Here is a 25,678-nt window from a genome sequence, read left to right on the forward strand (position 1 = left end):
TCATTTTATCATCAGATGGCATGTTCTTCAGATTCAGGAATAATATCTTACTTATTCTTATCTTTTCCAGTAGCAACCACATTATCTAACTGTACAAAGCAGGGCACTCGGTAAGTTAACTGAATTTGAATTACAAAATGGTTTTGTTGAAAGATTTTTTTTTCTTACACTTTAAGCGAGAAGTTGCTGTTTTTGAAAAGAAAACATTATCTTATCGTAGAAAATCCTGAAGCTTGGTTCATGTAACTTACACCTTCTTTCAGCCCCTTCCAGCTGCCTGTCACATCCATTTGTGATTTCTCTGTGAATATATTAAAGTTCACTGAATGATAATTACTAAAAAAAATCATAAATGTAGGATTGAGGTTCATTTTAATTAGCAAAAAACACCCTCCGTGTTAATAAGCTACCTAGATTCTCCTTTTATTTCACCGTATTTCTCTGCAAATGGAGAGCTGAGTTATGTTGTGTTCATAACAAGAACAAACAAACATAACCTGTAACTTACGAGCCAGTGCTGTGTTCAGCAGGTTTCCAAATGAACACTTTTTCTTTCTATCTGTTAACTAGCTGTATTTCTTAATCTTCATAAATGCCATCGCTTAATTACTTTTAACTCCTTTTAATCATCTGCTAAATCAGCAAGTCTGTCTTCTCTGGTGAAAGTGCTCCCTCTGGTGTTCACTGACTGAGATGCAACAGCTCCCAACTCCAGTCAGTAATGGGCATTTGTGTGTCAACAAATTTGATTCTACAGCACAGCAGAATGGAACTTTTCTAAAAGACTGAGGCTTCCCGACGCCCTCTCACTCTCTTGACTTTTTCCACAGAGTCTCGAGTAATTCATTCCGTCTCGGTAAGACTTCTGTAGGCCAGAACCCACGTGAAACAAACTCCACCTTTAGGTTAAACTTTTTCAGCAAAGAAAGTGATGTCGTAGAGGAAGACAAGAAGAAATATCTGGAATTCCCCTTAGAATCTATAAAACAAGCAAGATAATTACCTCCCTCCACTGCTCACAGCTTCGCCTCCTCTCTGATACGTTACTAGAATGTTACAGAAAAAGAAAAAGGATGAGTTAATAATGTTTGTGTTTATGTATCAAAAGCTATGACATTCATAAGCATATTTTTCAAATGGGATGTCTTCTCCCTTTCTACTGAGAAACATTGCAAAAATCATCACAGGAAGTAGCAGATTTCTGATTCAACTAGTATTTTTTTTAAGACAGTATGGATTTAAACGTATTTTTCTTATTTTCTTAATGTGCCAACAAGGTTGAGAATTAAGCAAAAGCAGACTTCAGTATACTTGTATTAAATATAACAATTACACATTTGTACATTCATATTCTCATAGATTTCCATTTTGATTTTATTATTAGATCATGTAATTTCATGATATTATATAAGAGGAATCTTAAATTAGGGGAACAAAACCCTGCCAGACCATTTTCCCACAAGTATGAGTACCAGTAAGAAAAAGATAAATGTTAAAATAAACCATCTCTCTCTCCACACACTAAGATGTAAGCTAAGTTGTGATTATTAATTAATGTGACCTATTTTTTTACTGTGGCTCGTGAAAACCCTTCTCATTGTATTTTCATCAGACATGGTGAAAATATATTTTGCATGTATACATGGTGAAAATATATTACAATGCTCTTGAGAGCATTCTCAGCTTAATAAATGATGGGCATAAAAATTTAGCCATAACAAAAAAATGATTTGCATGTAGTTAGGCAAGGGATTAAGAATATTAGCTTTTCTGTAAATACAGACACATTTTCTAAGAAGAAATACATTTCTAAAAGCTGCCAAACTCTGCTACTTAGAAGAACTCCAAACTGGGAGTCTGCTAAGGAGAGATAACTGCTTCCAGTGATTATAACAACTGGATTAAAACCGAGGAGGCAAGGCTACAGGTACATATTTTGCTAAAGGCGATGGGAAAGAAGAGGACCCACTTTGAAAGGAACTGAATAGAACAGAACATTAGGATTCGGACTTTGGGAAAATGAAGTTTTATTTTCAAGTGGGCTGGATCGTTTGATTCCCTTTAAGAATGCTGATTCTGGGGACAGACAATTGCAAGGGAGAAAAATTTTTGTTGGAAAAACCTGAAAGCTTAAGTTCAGGGAAAAAAAATGCACTGCCAAGTCTGAAATAATCAGTACGATCATTAGCATGTTAAATCATGCTGAGGGTAGAAACAGTGTGTCTATCTAATGGAACACATGCAGACAAGGCTCAGATGCAATGTGGAGTCATGAATAGATGACTGCATTGTGGGGGTGACAAGCAACACCAGCCATTTCTACCTCGAGTGCATGCCTGGCGTGAGTAAATGAAGCACTGTCTTCCCTTTTGAGTCCTTTCCCCCAACTTACGGCAGAAAATGAAATAAAAACAGAACCACGATAGTATAACACATGCCAAACTAACAAAGGGAAGGAGGAGGGTAAGCGCAAATATATACCTGTTGGTGTGAAGGTAAAAGACGGGACTGAAAAATCAAAACAAAATATAAACCAGTTATTAAGCTGAAGAGAGAAAGGGAACATATCACATTAGTATAAATCAAGCAGACAGCTGAACATAAAACAAATGTAAATAACTAAGCCAGTAGTTCTGACACTCTTGATATATGAATAAAACCAAACTGGAGGTTAAAAAAGAAGCTTGTCTCTGCGGGCACCACTCTGAAGTGTCTGACGTTCTGGGACAGGGCGGGGTGTGTGAGACTGCGCCGGGCTAGCCTGCGTATGACCCCTGCATTCACTAACAGAGATCCAGCTCATGGCTTTAGTCAATGTCTGGTGCAATTTAGTCCTGTTTAGTGCAAACAGGAATCCTCTACTGTTAATCATTTCCAAACACGGGATAATGGGTTCTTAAAGAAGAATTATCAGGGTCTCGCCTGAACCTTATCTAGAAATCTGAAAGTAAATGCTTATTAAAGAGGACTAATAGGAACACTTTAGTATACATCATTAAGAGGGGGAGTGGGAGACAGAGAAGAGGGAAGGAGAGAGAGAGACATAAAGGAAGAGAAAGAAAGAAAGGAAGGAAAGAAAGAAAGAACTGGAACAAAGAAAAGCATAAAATTGAACTGTTTCACTGCCAAGAAATGCCTGACACCTTATTACACAAACAGTGTAATGCTACATGTCTATCATCATAGACATTGCGAATGGACAGGAAAAACGGGCAGTTTTAAAGTTTAATTTCTCCATTATAGTTTACATTTAGAAGCTTTCTAGAAGTTAAGCGTTTTTTTTTTTTTTTTAAATACCATACCAGAGGCTAAACAATAGAACAATAATGCCCCTCTGAAAACCTTCACTCTCTGCGGTTATAAATCTTAATCTAATCAATAATGCCTGAAATGGAACTGCAGACCTCAAAAGTTGCAGCCTTGCCTCCCCCCCTTTTCCTATCCTCTTCCATTCCCAGGTGTTGGATAACACCAGAGCTCTTTCCATGTCACTTCATAAAGGGAGGAGGCTGACTTTTTTTTTTCTAAACTCTTCACATTAATTTAAAGTAAACATGACCCTGGGAAAGAAAGCAAGGAAATCTACATTACTCTCTTGAAGACAAAAATGTGCTTTTAAGAAACACTTAATAGACACAAACTAGAATCCTGACTACTTTTTGTGGATCAAAAAGCTGCCAAAAATGTATTTTCCACTACACATTTGAACGTCTCCAAGAAATTTATTTTAGGATTAGAGCACTGAGGTTGCAAACTAGAACGCTGTAGCATCCTTTACAACTGTCACTTCTTACCCAACCATTTTATCTCTCAGCGTACTAGGAAGAACAAAAACCAACCCCTCAGTGCTGGGGATCCAGTTTATACACTGGGCTTCGTCTGCTGCACAGCACTCTCTGTCTTAAGAATTCTATTGTGTTTTCCTTCAGTCATGTCTTTTCAGAGAGTCAATGTAATTTAGCTACAATCAAATATTCAGAGCCATAGTAACAAGTCCTCATAAAAAAATAAAGAAAGATACATTGGAAAGTAAAGCAATTCAAGCAAGAATGGAGTGCCTGCACACTAATTTACAATTACAAGGACACAGGGAAAAAAAATGAAAGGTCCTTGTCAGTACTTCTAGCCAACTGCTAACCCCAGTTTAAGGAATTGCAGAAGAGATGAAAAGAGATCAGTCTAAATGCAATTTTTTTACAGCTCATACACCAAAGGATAACTTAATTCTCAAAGCTTCCAATAATAAAATAAACTCCTTTTTTTCCAGTGGTGCTGGTGCACTATGTGGATGTACATAGTGCATACATGGACTGGGGTACTGCGTGTCTAGGAGAGGGCAAACCTACAGATAAATGAAGTGGGGAAGTGTTAAAAATGCTCACTACTACCCAAAGTCACACTCGGGCTTGATGACTTATAAGTCAATAGGCTCTTTCACATCTATCTCTTTAAACTATTCCAAATCCTTTTTTCTTAGAATTACTGGCATTGTTTGGGGGCATTGACAATTTAAGATTTCAGGATGCATTTTAGAAAATTGCATAGAAACAGAATTTTGAAAAAGTGTTGACAAGGTAAAGTGAGGAAAGTGGAATCAAATGCTCACCAATTACATTTGTAATTATGTTCTGTGATTTCTGCTTCAACACAAGATAGTTAAAAGGACAATGACATTAGTTTCATAGGTTTTGCAGAAAAAGCACATAGGCATTTGCCAGCATGCTTAAAGTACATTAGTAAAAGAAAAATATTCCAAGAGGGAAGAGGGTTTCATGTCATATATTTAGATTTCAAGACAACATAGAGCATTAAATTGTTACAACTACACAGCTATCATGCTTCACTGCAATAAAAAAATGACAGTATTCCTGGAGAATTCGAGACTCTACAGCTAGATGTTAATTAATCACTTTTCTTCATTCAAAACACAGCCCCCCACAGCCCGCTGCTGCCAGCTCCATAGCACACAGACACCCACAAACCCCCTCTCAGCATTGTTTTTCAGTCAAAGGTTTTACATAGTAACACATGTGTCTGACTTTGTTCTATATTGTGTATGTAATTAGCACCAGCTTTCTTCTCAGTAACCTCCCAGCCCTCATTTTCCATTTCAAATGCAGGGACAGGGATACTGACATTTTGCTTCATCCTTAGATAGAAAAAAACTTATCTAAAAAAACACATTTAAGAATGATAACGTTAAGGGAAATGTGTGCAAGAAGAGATTGTTGGGGAGTTACAGGCAGGAGGCACAGTCATGTATTTTTATAATGTGGGTCATGACTTTGTGTTGACTCTTTCTTGCCAAGACCACTTATGACCAAGAGCACAAAGATTTTAGACTGCTGTCCTGGACTGTTTTACAAGTGCAGAGGGACATTCAATAGAACTTTTTTCATTGAGAAAAGTTCCAGCTAGCACTAACAAATTCCAACTTGTCCATATCAAATCAGATCAGAGACATGACTTGGCCAAGCCACGTAGGAAATGTTCACTTAGGAAATATGTAGACAATTTTTTTAAAGGGTGGTGATGGTGGGAGAGGGAACATGTTTACTGATCATCCTCTTTAAGTTTGCTTTACAGCAAAACAAAAGTGTTGTCTTAGGCTTAAGTATAGAACTAGGGTGAATGTATAATTTGTCATCCAAAACCAGGACAATTTTGAGGGCAAAAGGTGCACTGTAAATAATTTAGTTGGATTCAAGAACTAAATTGGGACTGTGGCCTGGAAACTGGGACTTAAAATCACCCTGCCTACAGCCCAGATCTCATGCCCAGAGCTGATGAATATATTTGAGGAGGAAAGGGTGGGAGGATTATCTGTCTGACAGTGTTAATAATCTCATTAGCGAATAAAAAAATAAAAGCCACAAATCTACAGATTTTGAGAACATGTGGCAAAGGTGTCTGCAAAATCCTTAGCATATTCAGATCATCTATAAAATTGTAAATAATTTGCAGCCAAATAAACTTTCTCTTCTATACTGTAAACACATTTTTAACAAAATCGCCATCACTAGTTAACAGAATATACATATTCAATTCAGCTTCAAATATAACAAAAAAGTATTAAACTTCCTCTCTCTGCAAACTGAATATTATTCAGCAATCCACTTCATATTTTATAAATAATCAGAAGTAGTCATAAATATAATTATTTATGAATAATCTCTCTAGCTTCACAAAGGGCAACAAAGCCCCCTTTAAAGTTGTATGACAGTCCAAAGCTTGGACCTATAATTCCTGTGACAAGGAGATTAAAAATTTTCCTCCAAATTATAAAGCAATAAAGTAATTCCCTAAGAGAGCAAGGGAATGGTGTCACAACCAAGTGCAGACCTACCTTGGTGAAATATGTTTTAAAGGAACTGGGCCTGAAACTGATAACCCTATTTGTAGTAGCGCTACTCAAGAGGAAGTTTATACGTAGATATTACAGTAAAATGAAAACATTTTTGAAAAACATTATATATTAAAGTAATTTAATAGAGGATATGTATAATCATGAACCACAAGAATCACAGATTAAAATAAGAGTTATGTAAACGCAGTTAAAAAAAAAAAAAAAAGGAGAGCAAATACCTTTTCTGATACCTGCATAGGTACTGGTCAGCCCATTTCTCTTCTTCCGGTGTCGATAGAGCCAGATGCTGAAGACCATAAGGATGATCCAACAGGCTGCCCCAATGCCTGCGATGAACGCCGGCTGCTTCACGACGTCTGAGATCTGCTGAGCAAGGCTGACTTGGTCCTCAGGTGACACGGGGTTTCCATGAGAATCTGAAAAGCCAGCTTTGGGTTAATTCGGGTTCGAACCTTGATGTGGCGATACACATATCCTTGTATGGTATACATATAATGGCCGTCATTAATTTATTAAGTTTTGGAGAGTAATTTCTGCTTTCATTCTGCAACATCCACCATTGTGAATTTAAACAGTTTATGAGACTTTCTGCAAAACTATATTCATTTTATTTATTTTAATTCAAAACAAAGAAAATCTTATAGAATATATATTTTTTATGGAATATATTTTAAAACATGGAAAACAACACACAATTTCTATTTTTTTTTAACTCCAGCTTGTTGCTTAGGTTAATCTTCTCAAGACAGTGCTGAGATAAATACAAAATTTCAATTCTAAAACATGAAATACTTGAATACAAGTATACAAATAAGCAGTACTGAAAACTATGTATGAAAAAGATATAAACTTTCTGAGACTTCTATAGGAAACCTCAATTATATGTTCTAAAAAAGGTAAGAAATAAAATTTCATTTCCTCTGTAAGGTAGATATTGAAAAAAATTGTGCATATTTGTGTGTGCCTCCCTTCTCCTGCTCTTGTATATTCTAAGACTCTTAACTGCCTCAGAAACACCTTATTAGACAGTATGTTCAGAAGGATCTTTAAAAATTCAGGATCATTAAAAGTCAATTAAAAATAAGATAATGTTACAATTAAAAGAACTACATGAAAAATCTTTCTTTTAAAATAATAACCATGGCCAGCAATAGATATAAGAACATTAAGTATGGACAAGAATTATCAAGTGTTATGAATGATCCAAAAGGCCCCTGACTCCTCCTGTTAGCTGTTTTGATTCAAGAATTTAAAATTGATGGAATTTATGGCTATTAAAATTTACTTATTTTACATTTCTGTTTAAACCTACTAAGAGGTTCATTTTCCAAGCCCACCATTTCACCAAGTCACAAAGGGTCGTCTGCAAAGTCTATGAAAGTCTGGATGCCGTTCTTCTATCGTCAAAGCAATATTCTACTTTGCTGGCACTGAGTGCTGCCAACACTGGGATGCCCAGTGGGCAGAATCCTCATCGGTGTCTGCAGTTTTAATGTCCTTCCCCTACAACATCTGATCAAACCAGAAAGTGTTTGCCCACTTCATTAGGATGGGTGCTTTCTTACAACTGTGAAATCATTTGAGTCTGAAAATATTCTGCTAACACGGCCTGCTTTAATGTAGAAACATTTCTTCCAGCCAAAAACTCTTTTCTTTCCCCCAGAAAAATAACTGATACAACGCAAGTATTTATGAATAATACTTCTCAAACAGAAAAATTCCTACAGGTGATTTTTTCGTATTAAATGATACTGCATCCTGACAAGACACTGGCAGGAAAAACAAGCAGCATTCACTGGCTTAGGAAACCAGGACCCCCTTCCACGGAAAAGGGCTGAACTGCTGCTCACATCGTGTATGGGTGTGATTTTTATTTGCTTTTTTCCCTGAACTGAATTCCAGGTTTCATTCTAAGCAGGGTCAAAGCTGAAAAATCTATTTTCACAAGCAGTCGCCGCCACCTGCCTTCCACTGTTTGTTGACTGCAAGTTTTATTTCATGTTCCAGACTCTTTCATCTATGGTTATCCTAAGAGCACTTCATCCTCTGAAAGTCACCAAGCCGACCTATTCTTTATTTCTGATACACCCTTTGTATCTGCTAGGTTTATAGATTTCATGGCTATTTGTGCAAGGTTAAGTTGGGTAGCTTCAGATTTTATGGAGACAGCCAAGAGAGGTTCCATGCAGGCGACCAGATGGACTTAACAGAATAAAGTGTGGTGTGACTAATGAATTAAAACAGCCCCTCTGTATCTCAGTCTTTGTCTCACTGCAGCTGAGGCTATATTCAGATATGGAAAACTGGAACACACTTACAATTTCAAAAAAAAAAAAAAAAAAACAACCCAGTTTGACCCTTAAATTCCATGATTTAAATCTTAAATAAATAAAATTACACATGGTCCTTTTTCCAATTCATCTTTGAAAACCCAACACTAAAAGTCACATATTATAAAAAATAGGTAAATGACGTGACAGTGCATAGGGAGCTTTTAATTTCAATTTTAATAAGTTAATGCTGACTTTTCACAACTATTTGAGTAGAAAGATCTATGTTTAGACTTCCCCCATACCTTAGATAACACTGTAGCAGATGCATCAAACACTTTTTAAAAATAGTTTTATATATTGCTTAAAATTTTGTCATAAATGTACCAGAAATAAAGCAATTTTTTTTTGTTTAAAATTCATGTATTTATAATCATTGTTGAAAAAAGGGCTAAATGTTAAAGATAATCCAAAAATTAAATTCGAGCCCATGGCTGTGGCTGAGGTAGCAAGCTCTCCACTGAAGGCCTGGATGGTACTCTCACAGCATAGAGTCATGGGGAGGTAGCTCCTTGGCCAGCGACTTGACTTTGCAGTGTTCCCATATTTGTTTGGAATCACAAGACTGAGTTCTGGACAAGCAGTGATGTGCACCATTTCCAGACATGCACCATTTGAACCCTCCCACACATGATGTGTTTCTTTTCTTCCTTTTTGCTGGCCCAGGGTCCCCTTTGGAAGCCCCATGCTTAAAGAAGGAAAGCCTCATCAGCCTGTGACCCTCAGTGTCGACAACCACTGGATTTTAGGCAGACTTTATTGTGTTTCACTACAGAAATTCTGCAAGTGTACCTGTTACAGCAGCTAGCACGGTCTTAACAGTTGCACATCAATGACATTTTCCAAACCGAATGCAAAGTTCATTATGTCTAACAACACAGTTCTATTCAAATTGGAATGCTTCTTAATTTTGTGTTGAAATAACTCCTAGGATATTACCAATATTATCAACATGCAACACTACTATGTGCTTATTTGTGATATATAAAGACTCATTTCTGATTCTTTTTCATAATTTAGCAACTGGCATAAAATATTACTAACACTTAACTTCTGATCTGCAAGGAACAAAGCTGACTATACCTCTCAGTATCTTCTGTAATTTAATTGTCACTTCCTAATATCTGACCCTTTTCTCTTTCCGTTTATAATTTTGATGCTAGTTTTTTGGTTGTTTGTTTCAGATTTTACTGGTAACCATTTGCTAATCTGAATTTTATGTCCATGCCACTTTGTCTATGGTGAAGTGCAGTAGTAATGAAGGCTTCTGCTAGGTTTTTTGGTTTGTTTTTATTCATCTAACCACTTTTGAAGCACACGTTGTATTTAATTTTCTAAGTAATCAGCATATACCGTATTCTAGTGCTCTTTAATATCTCAACCTATCTTTTGTTATAAAAAGCAATACAATTTTAAATAGATGCAAAAATGGTGGCTATAAATGGCATACTGCTGTAAACTTCCAAAACCTTGTTTAAGTTTTGCATTTAAGTTGTGTTTTTTTAAAAAGTTCAAACCACTGTGAGTTCCACGAAGGCGCAGATTGTGTCTTTCTTGTTCACTGAAATATCCTTGGTGCTCAATTAATAACAGTATTTGTTAAATAGATGAAAAAATTCAATAGGATAAGATTAGGATGACACTGAATACTGACAGTCTTTTGCTTAAAATGTGTGCTTGGATAAATTTAAATCTAGTTGTGATATTAGATAGAATAAAGCTAACACCATCATTTTTGCAGCTCTATTGTCACTTTCCATAGTCTATTAAATGTCCAATGGTGGCTCCACTACCTACAAAATAGAAAAGCAGGACAATGGGGCACAGTGATATGATGGTCAAGCCAGATCTGCACTGACACTCACCTAACTGGATAAACTGTGGCTCACTCTTCACTCCAGACCCGGCCCCCGTGCTGGCTGCCACCTCTACACTGTATCGGATCCCAGGAACCAGTGAGGGAATAACCACAGAAAAGGTGGAACCATCTACTGTCTTGTTTATATGGTATCGAGTTTCATTGCCAAGACACCAAACCTGTGAGAAGAACACAACACATTTTCAGCTGATAAATTATGTAAATTAATATAAAGATCAACATAGTATTGTGGTTTTAGACCTAGACAGAATTCAGACCTATTACGAACCTAATATAGGAAGTTTCAAAAGTCATTTTCCCCTGGGTCTAGTTGTGCGAAGACTCTTTCAAACCGAGTGTTAGTAGTCCCTTAAAGACCTCTTGGACTTTCTTTCTTACATACTTTTAAAGAATTATATCAGGTAATTCTACAAATGTTTGCTCAAAGACCCTGGTTCCTATCAGTCCTTGTCATCAGTTTTTTTTTTTTAATCTAGAAATTATTGCCAGGGGAAAAAAAGGAACTTGCAAAAAAGCTGTATATATCCAGATAAAGAGCAATAGCTTACCTATTATCATTCAGTATTTGCATTCGTACTATGGGCTAGACAGGACACTACCTGACCAGATATCACAAAACAAAAATGAGCAGGTAAGTCTGGGTTTAGTACTTTAATTCAGCAGTTTTCTGGGATAAAATTACTGGTGCTGTCACAATCCCATCAGCATTTATGTCAAAACCAAGAAGCAGTTGATTTAAAAAGAGAGAGCCCTTCTGAATAATCTGAAGTATCTTGACATCAATATGGTTTTTAAAAATAAAACTGAACATAAGGAGTAAGGATCATCTTAAGATTTATTCCACCGATGGTATGTCGAACTATTATCAATGAAAGAAAGTTAGCATTCTGATCTTGCATTTCAATGGTACTATTGCTTAGTCTTTGATAACATATGTGAGATCACGAAGAATAACAATACATATTTGACTTGAAAGAAAATGTTCTAATACAAAAATTATTGTATATCTTGCTAACTTGATGATGATATTTGTGATAAGAGATTATTTTCAGGAAATTAAGATTTCCAAGCGATGTTATCATTCCTGAATTTAAGTTTCACTGGAGGAGTATTTAATCATAGAGTGATATTTTGCATGTTGAAAAACTTGGATATGATGCATGACAGTATCTGGACTCAGTTTCTGTAAGAAAATGACCCACGTAGTAGTAAAACATGCTCTATATGCTTTACGATGTCCTCCAGCAAGACGTAGGGTTAGTGTCAAGCAGCCTATTGTCTAAACTGTCACAGAAACGGGATTTAAAATAAATCTAAGACTGTCAGTGTCCTCTATCACATGGGCAAAAACCTTTAACTTTTTTCCTTTGAAAGTTAGTATTATTTCAATATAATTTCAGTGCATGACACCAATGAATGGTCAGTCTCTATACCAGGATCTGACCATTTGGAAATAAAGAGTCCTTTGTGATTTTTCTTTTTCCCTCAATTACATTACACAGCTGAACCAAAGCCACAAACTGATTTTGTACCAGTCAATGAGGTTGTGAAAGGCATTTTATTATTTTAAATTGACCATGAAGTTAAGTGAAATCCACCCTTTCGCATTTCTTTAAGAGAGAAATGAGTTTTGACTCTTAGGGAAAAAGGCTTACATGACACGATTTTGCTTGAGAGCTGAGACATCTCCTCATTTCATATCCTTAAAATTCTCTATAACAGTTTATTTTTCTGGACTGAACCATAGCATCCTGTCACATTCCAATATTGAAATAATCTTGAAACACATGATAAAGCACTTAAAAGTGTAGAGATTCTTGCCTTTTAATGACTCAACTGTAGGAGAAGATCTAATTTCAAATACCCTAAAATATCCACAGTGCATTTATGGCGGTATTTTAAATACTTTTTAAAAATGTTGTCCTTTTAAATGCAGTGTACGCAAATTAAGAGTTTTTTACTTTGTTTTTAAAAATCATTTTAAAATAAAAAGTTAGACCTAAAATTTAGCTCAGTATATTTGCTTATTGTACAAATTAATTTGGTACTAAAAAGTACATTTATGGCCTTTATTTGGGCCTTAACCAAAAGTACACATCAGAATCACCCGGAAAGATCTACCAAACTATACGTGCAAGGGCCTTGTTAAACTTACTGAATCTGAATCTCTGAGAATGGTGGCTGGGCACCTATATTTGGAAAATGATTCCATAAGTGATTGATGTTAGCATGTAATTGCCTGCAGAAGGTAAACGTGTTCACCTTCTTAGCATCATTTTCATGTCAATAGATATGTATAAATTTTCATATATACAAGATAATCAACCAACTATCATAATATAGCTAGTAACTAGAAAAATAATGAGGACATAAGGCAGTGCCCAGAGAAATACATATTTTGCAGTTAAGTCTTCAGGTACGTAGTGTGTTTGTGTGTTAAAAAAATACACATAAAATCTACTCTCTATTGAGATTTTCCTAATTCAGTCTATCAATTATTCATTTATCATAGCTCATTAAGACTGTGCTATAAAATAAGTTCATTAATAGGATAAATCTCATGTCCCTAAATTAATTTTTGTTTTACTTTGGCATGCTTGAAAATATTTGCTCCAAATGAATCTATGTAAATTCAATGGTGAAGAGTTGATTACTTCACAGGTAAAAAGAATTATTTAGAATCACTGGATTAAATCACTTGACAATAAATCATATGTTTAAACAAATTCATTTAAACATATATAGAAGCTTATAATTGAATTTCCTCTAAGACATGAAATTTTGTTTGGAGATGAAAATAAGGTTTATAAAAATTTTTTTTCAAGCACACTAAAATAATTTTTCCAATGTAGTAAAATTCCAGATATATTAAAAGAAAGAAAGCAAACCATATCTGATATAATTCCATGGGGCAAACTAATTCTGCAAAATGTATTTAAGCTGTTTTCAAGAAAGAAAAAAAGAGATTATTTTATTAGCTTTTACATTTGTTGTTTGTGTTAAATTATATGTACCTATATATTATATATTATTATCAGGTAAATTCTGTCTTTTACATTTTTTTTTCAAATGGCTTAAGAATTATTCCACAATTACTGAAGAGATAGGAAAGTATTTTAAAAATAATTTTACATGCTGCTACGTAGACCAGCAGATGGCGTCAAATATCCATGAACAATTTAACCAAGCTTGCTTTTTTTCCCTTTGTAGGGTGAGAGCAGTGTCCATTCGTACATTACTATACATATATTTACCTTATACTCTTGGACCATTCCATTCTGAGTATCTTCAGGAGGTGGCTGCCAACTCACAAGAATTGCAGTTCCATTTCCATCATTCTTTGATACAGTTACACTTTGGGGTGGGGCACTGGGTGCTATTAAATTATTTTAAAAAATAGATGTATTATGAACACATTAGAGAACAAGCAAGCATTTAATATTTAAAGTCAAGCAAAACATATATAAAATTTATATCAACATATGCATATATTTTCAAGATGTACATCCAAGTCTGAATAATTTCAAACTATGTAAGTTTTTCCTCAATATTGCTAAACTATTGTTACTGTGAATTTTCCATAATCAAAGTTATGCAGATTTTCACCACAAAACATCCCAGGATAATTTCCCTTTCTCCTATCCTCTAACCCAAGTCCCATGTCTCCCTAAAAATGTTCAAAAGTGTAAAGATAAATGTTAATCATTCATGATATCATATTAACTGTATCCTTTAATTTATTGTAATCAAAGTAATAGACATTTTAGGAAAAATTCTGGTTATTTTTAAAGAGTATACTTATGATGTGTAAAATTTACCTTTATGTAAATATTAATTTTTAATTTCCAGTTATAGGGTAGCCAAACATACTGCTTTGTCTAGGGCTGAGGGATTTCCAGGGACATGAGGCATAAAACGCTAACCCCAAAAGGTCCTGGGCAAACCAAGAAATTTCTCACCTTATTTACAAACCATCGTTCAAAATAAAATTTGATAAATGAATGTAAATACTAGCAACTTGAGAATAATTCAGTCTTTATACGTGAACTTTAGTTCTGAATAATTAAATATATCTATGTCATTAAGTAATACGATGTTCATATTTGCATGTTTTTATATAGGCCTCTAATAAAGCAAGTCAAGTACTAGAGAATTTTGTTTTTTAGCAGTTCTGATTAAACAGGTTCTATTAGCAAAATACAATGCTCACCATCAAGACAGTTAATAATTAGTGTCACTATTAACATTGAAATTTTTCAATTAAGTTAATAAAAGCCTAACAAAAGTACTGCAATGCATGGTAATCACAGTTCATTATACTTGCCTTCTTCTAGTGTTTTGGCAAATTTAATTTCACTATCAGCTCCTTGAAATTCATTAAAAAAAGGGCGAGCTTTAATTTCGTAGTTGACTCCTTTTTTGAGATCAGGGATAACCACGCTATTTTTGGTTGGGGTCCTCACTTCAAAAACTAACCACCCCGATTCACCGTGATTAGCTCCAGAAGGGCGATAAAGAATTTTGTATCCTTGAATATATTGAGACTGTTGGTCCACCTATTAAAATGATAAATAAAAATGCAATCATTCATATATTTTTATTGACTTGTTAGAAAATTATAAGAATGAAATGTGATAAAAATGCAAAAAATTCTACCTGGCTTTATCCCACAGTTTTCTAGTTTATACAAAGTAGAATACTAAAAAAAACTCACAATCTTTTATAATATGTTCACTTTTTAGCTTAGTATATAATATTAGGTATTAATTTCTATGCTTCATGTAAAAATGTGAGGCATCATGGAAGTTCTGTGACAGACATCTAAAGGTAAGTCAGGGTATCAAGGAGATGAGGAAATAAAATGTTTTTCCATTTTCTAATCTTAAAAGACTACTTGATACTGTTTAGAAATATTTCTCAGTTTAAAAATTCATACGCTAATGATCCTATCACAAGTTACATATAATCATAATATTCTGTGTTTTCCCTGAGACTGCTAAGTTCACTACTATAGCATAATATAAAATACACACAAGATGAAATTTTTCTCTATTTAAAGCCGTTTCACAGCTACCATAATAAACAATGCTTACACTATAAAATTATCATTGACGGAGAAGTAAGCAACAGGTAGATATAATTTAACTATCTGTTGTATATGTATTTTTTTTTCGTATAATGATCTCCCAAAAGCCATCTGCTTATTAAAACTGAGATCAAATATTACAACGCCAGCAACAATGACTCACTGTCCAGTGCACTTCGATTGAAGAGGAAGAAAGGATGGTCGGGTTGTGGAGGTGCAGCACAACATTTCCCAGCTCACGCTGGACCTGCTTGTGATCCACCCCCTGACTTGTTGGGGGAACATCTGCAACAACCCAAGAAGATTGTGTCAGACCCGAGACAACGTTACTGACGTGAATGAAAACATGGTGAAACAGCCCTTTCCTTCATAGCAAACCTCAGAAAAGAAGAATCATTCCAACTGCGAAGCCAGCCTGTGATGCAGAATAAAAGAGGAACAACTTAACATTTTTACTTGGATCAGGAGGACAGGACATACAGAGAGAGGGCATGTAGAAGGCAAAAAGGAGCAGGAGGCAAAGATAACAATGGCAAGCAGCAGTGTTTGAGGGCTTCTCCCATCATGTAAGGGTCACTTTCTTGCCAAGGATGAGGAGCCTAGGACAGTCCCCTCTGCGTTTGTTGCATGACCTTCCGTAGTTATCCTGACCATGCAAGAAAGAAAAGAGCCCGGATTTTCAGCACAGTAGGTGGGTAATGAAGAGAATGGAAATGCATAAGGAATAAACAAGCACAAAATAAATTAGACACTTCTCATCTTATAAGATGAACCTGGGTATCTTCCCAAATAAGATGTATGATGTTAGTGGTTATGATGAGGGATACAGAAAACATCAACAGAATAGAATGGAATAGAAGAGAACAAAATAAGATGAAAAAAGAGTACTTAATACCTACGTAACAGATGGTTTGTCTGAGTTGAGTTACTACAGCACCAGCAAAGGTTCAATTAAGAGTTTTAAATCTCAAGAACACCAGTATTTTTAGAAAGGAGACCAAGAACATAGTAAGCATTAAACTGTTACTAGAGGTCATTTAAGTTGCACTTCTTTTCCCAAGGAGGGGTTTTGTTAAACTTACTAAAAAGTCTGCACTTGATAAAAATTGCTCATTTCTAAGAGATTTTCTAAATACAGATACTTTGCTTGGTTTACAATAGAAAAGGAGGACACAGGATGAACAAGAGAAGAAAATTAAAAATTTGCTTTACATCCAGAATTCTCCTTCCCAGAGTGCTGTATCTTGGCACATATATTCTAGACTATTTACCATCCCGTGAGCAACAGAAACGAGAACTTTAGTTTTCTGAATGATTAAATACCTTCAAAGAACTGAGTTTGGATAGAAAACAAAAACATGAATATTTAAAATGAGAACAGTAAATACCTTTGATGGGGCCCATAGGCAAATAAATGAAAGAGATGACAGATTCGGACTGCTTTTTAAGACTAAGATGTAATAACCTTGACTGTCTATATACTGAGCCTATAAAAATCAACCTATAAACAAGCAAAACAAGAAAAACTGAGATAATTTTGGCTTCTCTCACTTATTATCATACCTTAGGAATTGCTTCGGCTAATACTGGCCCCCGGGCTGCCTACCGTCACACCCTAGAGATGGATAGCACTCGGCTTCCCATCTCAGGCTTACTCCTTCCCTCCTGGTCTCCATCGCTTGCTCTAACTTCAGCTATCGTCCATCTCTAGGGTAAGAGTGAAGTGTTTGGAATAAAACAGACTAGGCAACTCCCCAACTCAGCAACCTGACAGCCATGTAACTGTGGGAAGATGTCTTAACCTCACGATTTTTCTGTTTCCCCATTTGTCAAATGGCAATATCCACGGAAGCTACTTCTGAGGATTTGGGGGAGAGCTGCATTTTGTAAGGCATGTAAAGTCCTTTTATTAAAGGTAGGGATTGGGTCAACCTTTGTGAACCTCGACCACCTTAGCACAGTGCCACACATACAGAACGGCACAAACGTTAGTTGAGACAATGTGATTTACTGTATGGAAAACACACACATATTATATTCGCTTCTAAACATGTTATCATATGTAAGTTTCCATCCTCAGGGAATCATCTGCCTTTCAGGAGGTATCTTCAAACCTGTAAGTAACCACTTTAAAAGGTAATTACTATAATTTGCATTGCAATCTCTGATTTCTCTGGTTGGGTAAACTTGCCAGTTCATCCCTTCATGAAAATTACTGAATTCTCTTGCCTCGTGTAACTATTTTGGCGATAGAATATTGTTTTAGAAAACTTCCCATCGTAGAGAGAAAGGGAAAGTAACATCTAATCACGCCACATTGAGATGTTTTTTCATTGGCGCCTTTGTTGTTCTTGTTTTCCCTCTTCTGAAAGAAAGAAATGTATTGTAATGTAAAACGTCTTCAGAATTAAACTTGGTGAAAATCTCAGACATGATTCCATTCAACTGCTACCCCAGCATGGGAGCTCTCTATACACAGTCTCTGAGGGGAAGGTTCTCCAGCCCCAGTTCATTATTTACACTAGCTGGCCTCTCACTGTCTAGACTTTACGTATTCTGTACATTCTGTGTTTGTGTACATATTCTTTAAAAGACAGGGCTCAAGAGTGCTGCCTAGGTCTGTTTCTGTTTTGTAAATAAGTTCATTTGTCTTTTTCTTAAATTCCACATATAAGTGATATTACACGGTATTTTTCTTTCTCTTTCTGGCTTATTTCACTTAGAATGACAATCTCCAGGTCCACCCATGTTGCTGCAAATGGTATTATTTTATTGTTTTTTAAAGGGCTAAATTGGGAATTCGAGATTTGCAGATAGTAACTACTATATATAAAATAGATAAGCAACAAGTTTCTACTGTATAGCACAGGGAAATATATTCAATATCTTATACTAACATATAATGAAAAAGAATATGAGAACGAATATATGTATGTGTATGTCTGACTGAACTATTATGCTGTACGCCAGAAATTGACACAACATTGTAAACTGACTATACTTCAATAAAAAAAAAAAAAGAATGCTGCATGGACAGAACGTGGATAAAGAATAATAGTAACAAAGGCAACAACCACCCCCATCTCGGCAATGTCCACCCTCCCCCCTACTTGCTAGCTGCTCATGTCATCTCCCTTACATTACCAAATCTTATATTTGGGAAAGTACATTTTTAAAAAATATTAATATTCATTCACTTGTTTTTTTTTTTTGATGGAGCTACTGGGAACTGAACTTAGGACCTTGTGCATGCTGAGCATGCACTCTACCACTGAGCTATACCCTTCCCTCTCACCCTGAAAGTACATTTTGATTGCCCTGTGAAGGGATCCAACTCCAGCTGTGACATATGGGCCTACCTTACTCTGACCTGGAAACCATGCTCTGGATCTGTGCAACTCTACCTTATGACCTGCTCATTCACAGGAATCTCTACTTGGGGACAATTTTTTTACAGCCATGTTGCAGAAGTAGTTAGAGAAATTATGCCTGTTCCCTTGTGAATTAGTTACCGACAAGTCTTTGTTGAGTTCCCTCCACCCCTGGCTTTTCTCTTAACTTACACATTCTGTACCCTTCAACCGAATTTCCCCAGGTTCCTGCTATGGCCATAATAGCTTGACTATCAGCTGGGCTTCACCTGTCCCAGAAGCAGTCTGGACAATATACAGAAACAACCTAAATGTCTATCAGCAGATGACTGGATAAAGAAGATGTGGTATATATATATATATACACAATGGAATATTACTCAGCCATAGAAAGAATGAAATAATCCCATTTGCAGCAACATGGATGGTCCTAGAGATTATCATATTAAGTGAAGTAAGTCAGAAAGAGAAAGACAAATATCATATATCACTTACATGTGGAATCTAAAAAAATGACACAAATTCTATTTACAAACCAAAAACAGACTCATGGACATAGAGAACAAACTATGGTTATGAAAGGGGAAAGGGTGAGGAGGGATAAATTAGGGTCTGGGGATTAACAGACACACATTACTACATATAAAATAGATAAAACAACAAGGACCTACTGCATAGCACAGGGAACTATATTCAACTTCTTGTGATAACATACAATAGAAAAGAATCTGAAAAAATATATACATGTATAACTGAATCACTTTGCTGTACATCTGCAACTAACACTGTAAATCAATGACACTCCAATATAAACTTAAAAAAAAAAGCAGTCTAGTCTAGCAATTAAATCTGCCTCCATGTTAACTTCCACTCATCAGTCTTGTTTTGGTGCCTGGAGTTAGAGTAAGCATACTTTTCTCACATGATAGTGTCTTAAAATATTAAGGGAAAAAAACCCAGAGCCTAGTCTAACTTTATTATTTTGGGGATTATATATGCCAAGTCCTTGGATTTCTTTTCCAAGGATGTGATTTTCAGCCTTCAGTGCAGCCCCACAAACTCTCCTCACTGTCCTCCTCTGAAAAGTTTACCTGAAAATGTAGTGGTCAAAAAAGAACATGTTACTCCATTTGTGATCTGACCAGTTCTGATTTTGATTTGCATATAATTCTGCGAATGCCAGCTGAGACTAAATCTGTAATTTTGGCAACTACTCACTCAATTGGCTCAGACAGTTGTTCTAACTGACTTCCATCACTGACGTTCGGCCTGCCCCCACCACCCTGACACACGCTCACATGTGCTCCCTTTAAGCCCAGTATCCTCAGCCTATCCTTCTACAGCTAATTTTTAAAACCCAAGTTCAAGTACCAAACTTTGAAATTTGCTCCATTAATTTTAATCTTGTTAGTGCTGGCCCACCATTCCAGTCTGTCTGGATATATTTAAGTCTGAGTCTCTTATTCAGCACACTAGCTATGTTCTTCAAATTTTACGAACTTCCCTTATTTTTCGTCTAGACTCTGAAATAAATACAAGTCCAATAACAAAGTCTCCTGGCATAAAATAGAAAAGGAAATATGAGTCCTGTAGGTTTATAAATTGGTTAGTTAATTTCATCCTTGTCCAATCCTGTGGAGCAGGTATTTTTAGCCCCATTATACAGGCGAGGAAACTGAAGCTCAGGACTAAGGAACTGAGATGAAAAATTCTTTGATTTCAAAATTATATGCCTGTTTCATTGTTTCTACTCTCCCAGTTGACATGGGTTCATTTCATGTAGGTTGTTCTACTGTCTCTTCATGTACAAGGATAAGTTGATTAAAATTTTAAAAGATTTAAATTAATTTTCAGATAAAATGTTAACTATCTCCTTGCTTACAGCTGAGGATGTATCTTACAAATTCATTCATGTGAGTATATGACAGAATCGCCGTTAATCAAAGACTTTAACTTAGGTCTACGGGGTAGAGACCACTGTAGTGGGGACAAAGGTTTAAGTTCACTTTACAGCTGTCATAGTTTCTGCATTCTTCACAAATGCATAGCTAATATTGAAAACCTCAAACTGCCTTAAGGCAGGATCCAAGAATATTAAAGCTACTGGTGAAGTGACTCATAATAGCAAATACAGGCATTTGGGTGTGTTGATTTCACACAGCAAGAAACAGATGTGGGCATGTTCCACAACTCAGTTTGCTTTCTCTGTGAATTCTGAAACAAAAAGTCCTTCCAAAAGCATTGTTGCTACACTCACTGGAGAAGACAAAACGTGCAATATGGCTGGCAGACCCTCTCCCAAACCAGGAAAAAAGTAATTTAAGTCTTTCAGTAATTTTGTGTACAACTTGTTCTATCACTGTAATGGAGTTACAATTTTTCCTTTGGAAACAAACAACTCAGGATAGAGACATTGGATTCTTCTGTCTGTTGAGAAACAAATCTTATATTTCTAACAGATGCAAACTACTATATATATAAAACAGATAAACAACAAAAACCTACTATATAGCACAGGAAACTATACTCAGTATCTTATAATAACCTATAATGGAAAAGAATCTGAAAAATAATAGATATATAGATATTTGGATAAGTGAATCACTTTTCTGTATACCTGAAACTAACACAACATTGTAAATCAACTTTATTCCAATAAAAATGGAATTTTATATTTCTAATTTCTAGCATCTAGAATTACCATTCTTTACTAGTACAAGGACAAGCATATTTTAATTGTAATGACAATATTTCAAAAAAAGGTAAAAGTTGATTCATATTCATCTTGTTTTCAATATATAAATTTTACTACTATTAAAGCATTAAAATAGTAGGAGGAGCAAGAGGGTGGATAGGAGATAATAATCTGTCCGTTGAAAGCTAAAAATAATTTCTATTCACAAAAGACAATAAAAAAAACAGTGTATCCAGAATGTAGTTCAAGTGAAAAAATTTCCAATTTCAAATGTTTTTAGAAGCAGCTTAAATATGTTCATTTTTCCTTTTATCTGTTTCACCCAGCTTTTGACGAAAATATACATGATTTCCATTTAAAAGTTTAATATATCAAGGCCCACATAATTGGCAAGGAAAGACAGGCCAAACAACATACCGACCTAAATTATGTTTTTTCCATGCTTTGTAAGAGGTTGACTGGACAGAGGGATTAAGAATAAGTTCATCCGATGACTATCTCTTACATTTGTGTGATTTCCAGACAGTATTACTTGACTATGGTTGTAATATTCAAAACTCATCCAGAAGGTCATGAGTATTAAACTCAACATAAATAAAACTACTCAATTTTAAATACAATTATGTGATTAAGATTTTACACCGACACAATAATCATATTTAAAAATCAAGAAATTGAATATAACACAAAAATATTTGCATACTATTTTTCCTCATTGGATTTGTGATTTTATAAAATGAGAAACATTTCTCTGTTATTAATCTAGTCTTGGAGTGCTTAGTCCAGAAAAATAAGAAAGTTTGCAGATACTGTGTATTAAAAATTAAGAGCAACTTGGACAGCAGATTTATGTTAAATATGCAATCCTAGCATGTAGTACAAAAGATTTACCTGTAAAATTAAAACATCTAAAGATAAGTAGGTGTCACAAGGTTGAGTAAATCAAGATTTACCTTGTGTTTTCACTGGATCTGATATCTGGCTTGGATCACTAATTCCATATGCATTTGCTGCCCTCACAAGGAAAAGGTAAATTGCATTAGGTTTGAGTCCTTTAACGGCAAATGTTTCCATTTTCACATTCTCTGCTACAGTCTGCCAGCTGCTACCAGATGCATGGCTAAGGACAGAGACACAAGTTAGAACTTGCATGTTTAATGGTAAATTAAAAAAAAAAAAAGAACAACAACTAGGAAACATCATCTTCGCTCTACCTGAAGGCTTCTATAATATAAGACGTTGGGGTTGCACCTGAATTCAAATTTGGTTGCCATGACAATGTTACTGTATTTCTGCTGACATCTGTAACTTCAGGTTTCGAGGGGGCGCTAGGGATTAAATTTGGGTCAGTGGGTCTTGGAGGCTGAACCGGAACTCCAAATTCTAACAGAAAGGAAAAAGATGAAAGATGTTTATTTACACATATACAGATAAGTACATGAATGCAGATAACGTATCCATACACCTACTCAGGCATCAGGACATCTGCTTCATCTTTTTGCCAGTAGGTAAACAACTATATTTCAAGCTTTGTTTTAAGGTGAAATGCTGTCTAATTTACCTTGGACTTCAATGTAAGCGCTCCATGTTGCCTCACCACTGGGGGTCGATGCAATGCAGGTATACCGACCAGTGTCACCCAGCTGAGAAGACAGACGGAAAATAAACATTTGGAACAATCAAGAGCTCACTGGGCTGGAAAAGCAATTCTAGTTTTGTATATGGCCCATGAATATGGATAACTGCATTAAAATGCACTAGACAGAAACTTACTCTCAATTTGTTTTTATTGAACGTGAAGTAAATTATTGCTTGAAGACAGAAGACAAAAAAGGCTATTCTAATTGTATAATAAAAATATAATATTTAAATGCATTAACGTGTCACCATTTTCAGTTTTGGAGGCAGTACACAATGAGGTATATAAGTTAAAAATCAAAGGGTTAATCTTTATTACTAGTTTATACTTTATATTTAATAAGTCACATAATAAGTTTAATAAAGTTTAGCCAACGCCTATTCTTGCTATTTATATTTTATCTGAGTTACACCCATATGGATATTGGAGATAGATATTTATAGAAAACAGATTGACAAAAACTGATTTCTTCTTAAAGCATTCACTTTTTTTCCCCCATTTTATTTTTTTAACCTGTAACTTAAGACAGTTTAATAAGTATAAAGTCAAACCCCAGCTGGAATAATGCCCTTTCTTTCCTTAGAAAGACTGACTGCCAGAAAACAAACACAGATCATATGTTCAACATTAAAATCACCACTAGCATAATGAACCCATATACCTTTGCTTAAGGTAATAACTCTATCATAAAGTAAAGTTGGATAAAGCAAGAATGCTGTCATCTTGCTCTGGCAATTGTAATAACAAAGTCACAATCGTTGTCACAAAAAAAGTACAACATATTAAATTTTGTGGCACATAAAATGAACTGCTATGTTGATCCAAAACTCCAAAGAAGCCGCCCACAATAGGCAGTAAAGCAATTGAAATTTATGTTTATTGCTGTCAAGGCTATTCTTTCATATGTCTCATAAGCTTGTCTGATCTTGACCTAGAACGAAAAAGAAAAATCAAAACAAAACAACACAGTCCTGAAAGAACAGGTATGGGATGTGAGGCCCTGGGAAGGTAACTCCGTAAATTGTTCCCACAAACCTGAGGCCTTTCATCATTTAGCAATCTGATTTGAAATGTACATTCAATGTGTACATTGCTTTATAGTTTTTGTTTGCATGCATAGTATTCTGTAACTGCAAAATGCTGAACCAGATATTCACAGTAGAAGAACTGTCCAAGTACACTGCACCTAATATGGTACTGGAAAATGTCTTTGAAAAATGCTTTATGGGATGAAAGCATCATATCACTAGTTGGGAGGGGTTTTTTTTCTTTTTCTCCTGCAAATCCTCACCTTTTTCTCCTCCATATAAAACCTTAAATTAATTGCCATGGGCTAAATTATGAGAAAGCCATCTTAAATGCATAGTGAAATGTCTGAAAAAATAAAGCATCAAATTAAAAATATATTAATACTGTTATTAGTATTTCATTGATTCTAAAATTTGAGACTTCAACACTAGTTGCTGGAGACAAAACCGAAGTGGAACAAAATGGAAAATCCAGGGTGTCTTTGCAATTTACCTTCGCATATCGGATCTGCAGTACTCCAGTCTCCAGCTGTTTGATTCGAGAATCTTGGGTTGAAACGAGGACTCCGTCCTTTCTCCACAGAATTGTGGGCACTGGACTGCCTGTGGCCACACAGCTGAGCACTAAAGTACCATCCACTGCTACAGTCTGATTCACAGGACCTTGTCGAATGACTGGGGGAGGTCGGTCTGCAATCACTGCCAGGAGGAACAACAGGAAAAAGATTTCTGCAACTGGAAGCAATTTTCTAATCATCCAAGCAACAGCAGTCGCTCTAGGCTTTGAAACAAACTAATTAAACAAGTAATTGATGTAGGAGACATGCACTATTCAGAATGCATTTCTGTGATGTACTGATTCAGAATATTAAAATGAGACACCATGTACTCCTTTCACATGGCCAACCACTGACTAGGCTTGCTGCATTGTCAAGGGACCTATTTAACTGAAGAGTCCAGAGGCTAAATAAGGACTGTGGATGGTGACGTAGATGCACAGCGGTGAGAAGCTGAACGTTGTACTTTTTCATCTTTAAACTATGTAAAATACAAGACACAACAAAAAGACCATTTATCCCAAGGAAACCTATGAGACAAATTTTCATAAATGAACCAAAGCCAACTTGGTAATCGTTCTGTGTCCAACAGAAAAAAATAATGGTATATCACCATGTTTGACAATTTCATATTCAAAAAGTGCTTTGGACTTTGATAACTGACAAATCAATACAATTAAGCTCTTTTTACCTTGGAATTTTTTCTATTAAATGAATACATAGTTA

General features: G+C 35.4%; 1 protein-coding gene across 11 annotated transcripts in view; it reads right to left on the reverse strand.

Annotated features, from left to right (window-relative positions):
• ROBO1 (roundabout guidance receptor 1) overlaps window positions 1–25,678 on the reverse strand; it is a 1,015,952-nt gene that overhangs the window by 45,561 nt on the left and 944,713 nt on the right. For 6 of the 11 annotated variants that reach the window (XM_032489632.1, XM_032489681.1, XM_032489625.1 and 3 more), the window contains 11 exons: window positions 24,889–25,094; window positions 23,290–23,371; window positions 22,943–23,111; window positions 22,682–22,848; window positions 15,826–15,947; window positions 14,901–15,132; window positions 13,831–13,952; window positions 10,563–10,734; window positions 6,586–6,783; window positions 2,482–2,508; window positions 1,004–1,046 (listed from right to left, as the gene is read on the reverse strand). In XM_032489632.1, the coding sequence (XP_032345523.1) occupies window positions 1,004–1,046; window positions 2,482–2,508; window positions 6,586–6,783; window positions 10,563–10,734; window positions 13,831–13,952; window positions 14,901–15,132; window positions 15,826–15,947; window positions 22,682–22,848; window positions 22,943–23,111; window positions 23,290–23,371; window positions 24,889–25,094 (1,540 nt within the window). The remainder of the gene's footprint in view (window positions 1–1,003; window positions 1,047–2,481; window positions 2,509–6,585; window positions 6,784–10,562; window positions 10,735–13,830; window positions 13,953–14,900; window positions 15,133–15,825; window positions 15,948–22,681; window positions 22,849–22,942; window positions 23,112–23,289; window positions 23,372–24,888; window positions 25,095–25,678) is intronic. The other 5 variants (XM_032489642.1, XM_006192008.3, XM_006192007.3 and 2 more) reach the window with 3 other exon arrangements.

Source organism: Camelus ferus, chromosome 1, assembly GCF_009834535.1.
Source record: "Camelus ferus isolate YT-003-E chromosome 1, BCGSAC_Cfer_1.0, whole genome shotgun sequence".
Classification (NCBI taxonomy): Eukaryota; Metazoa; Chordata; class Mammalia; order Artiodactyla; family Camelidae; genus Camelus; species Camelus ferus.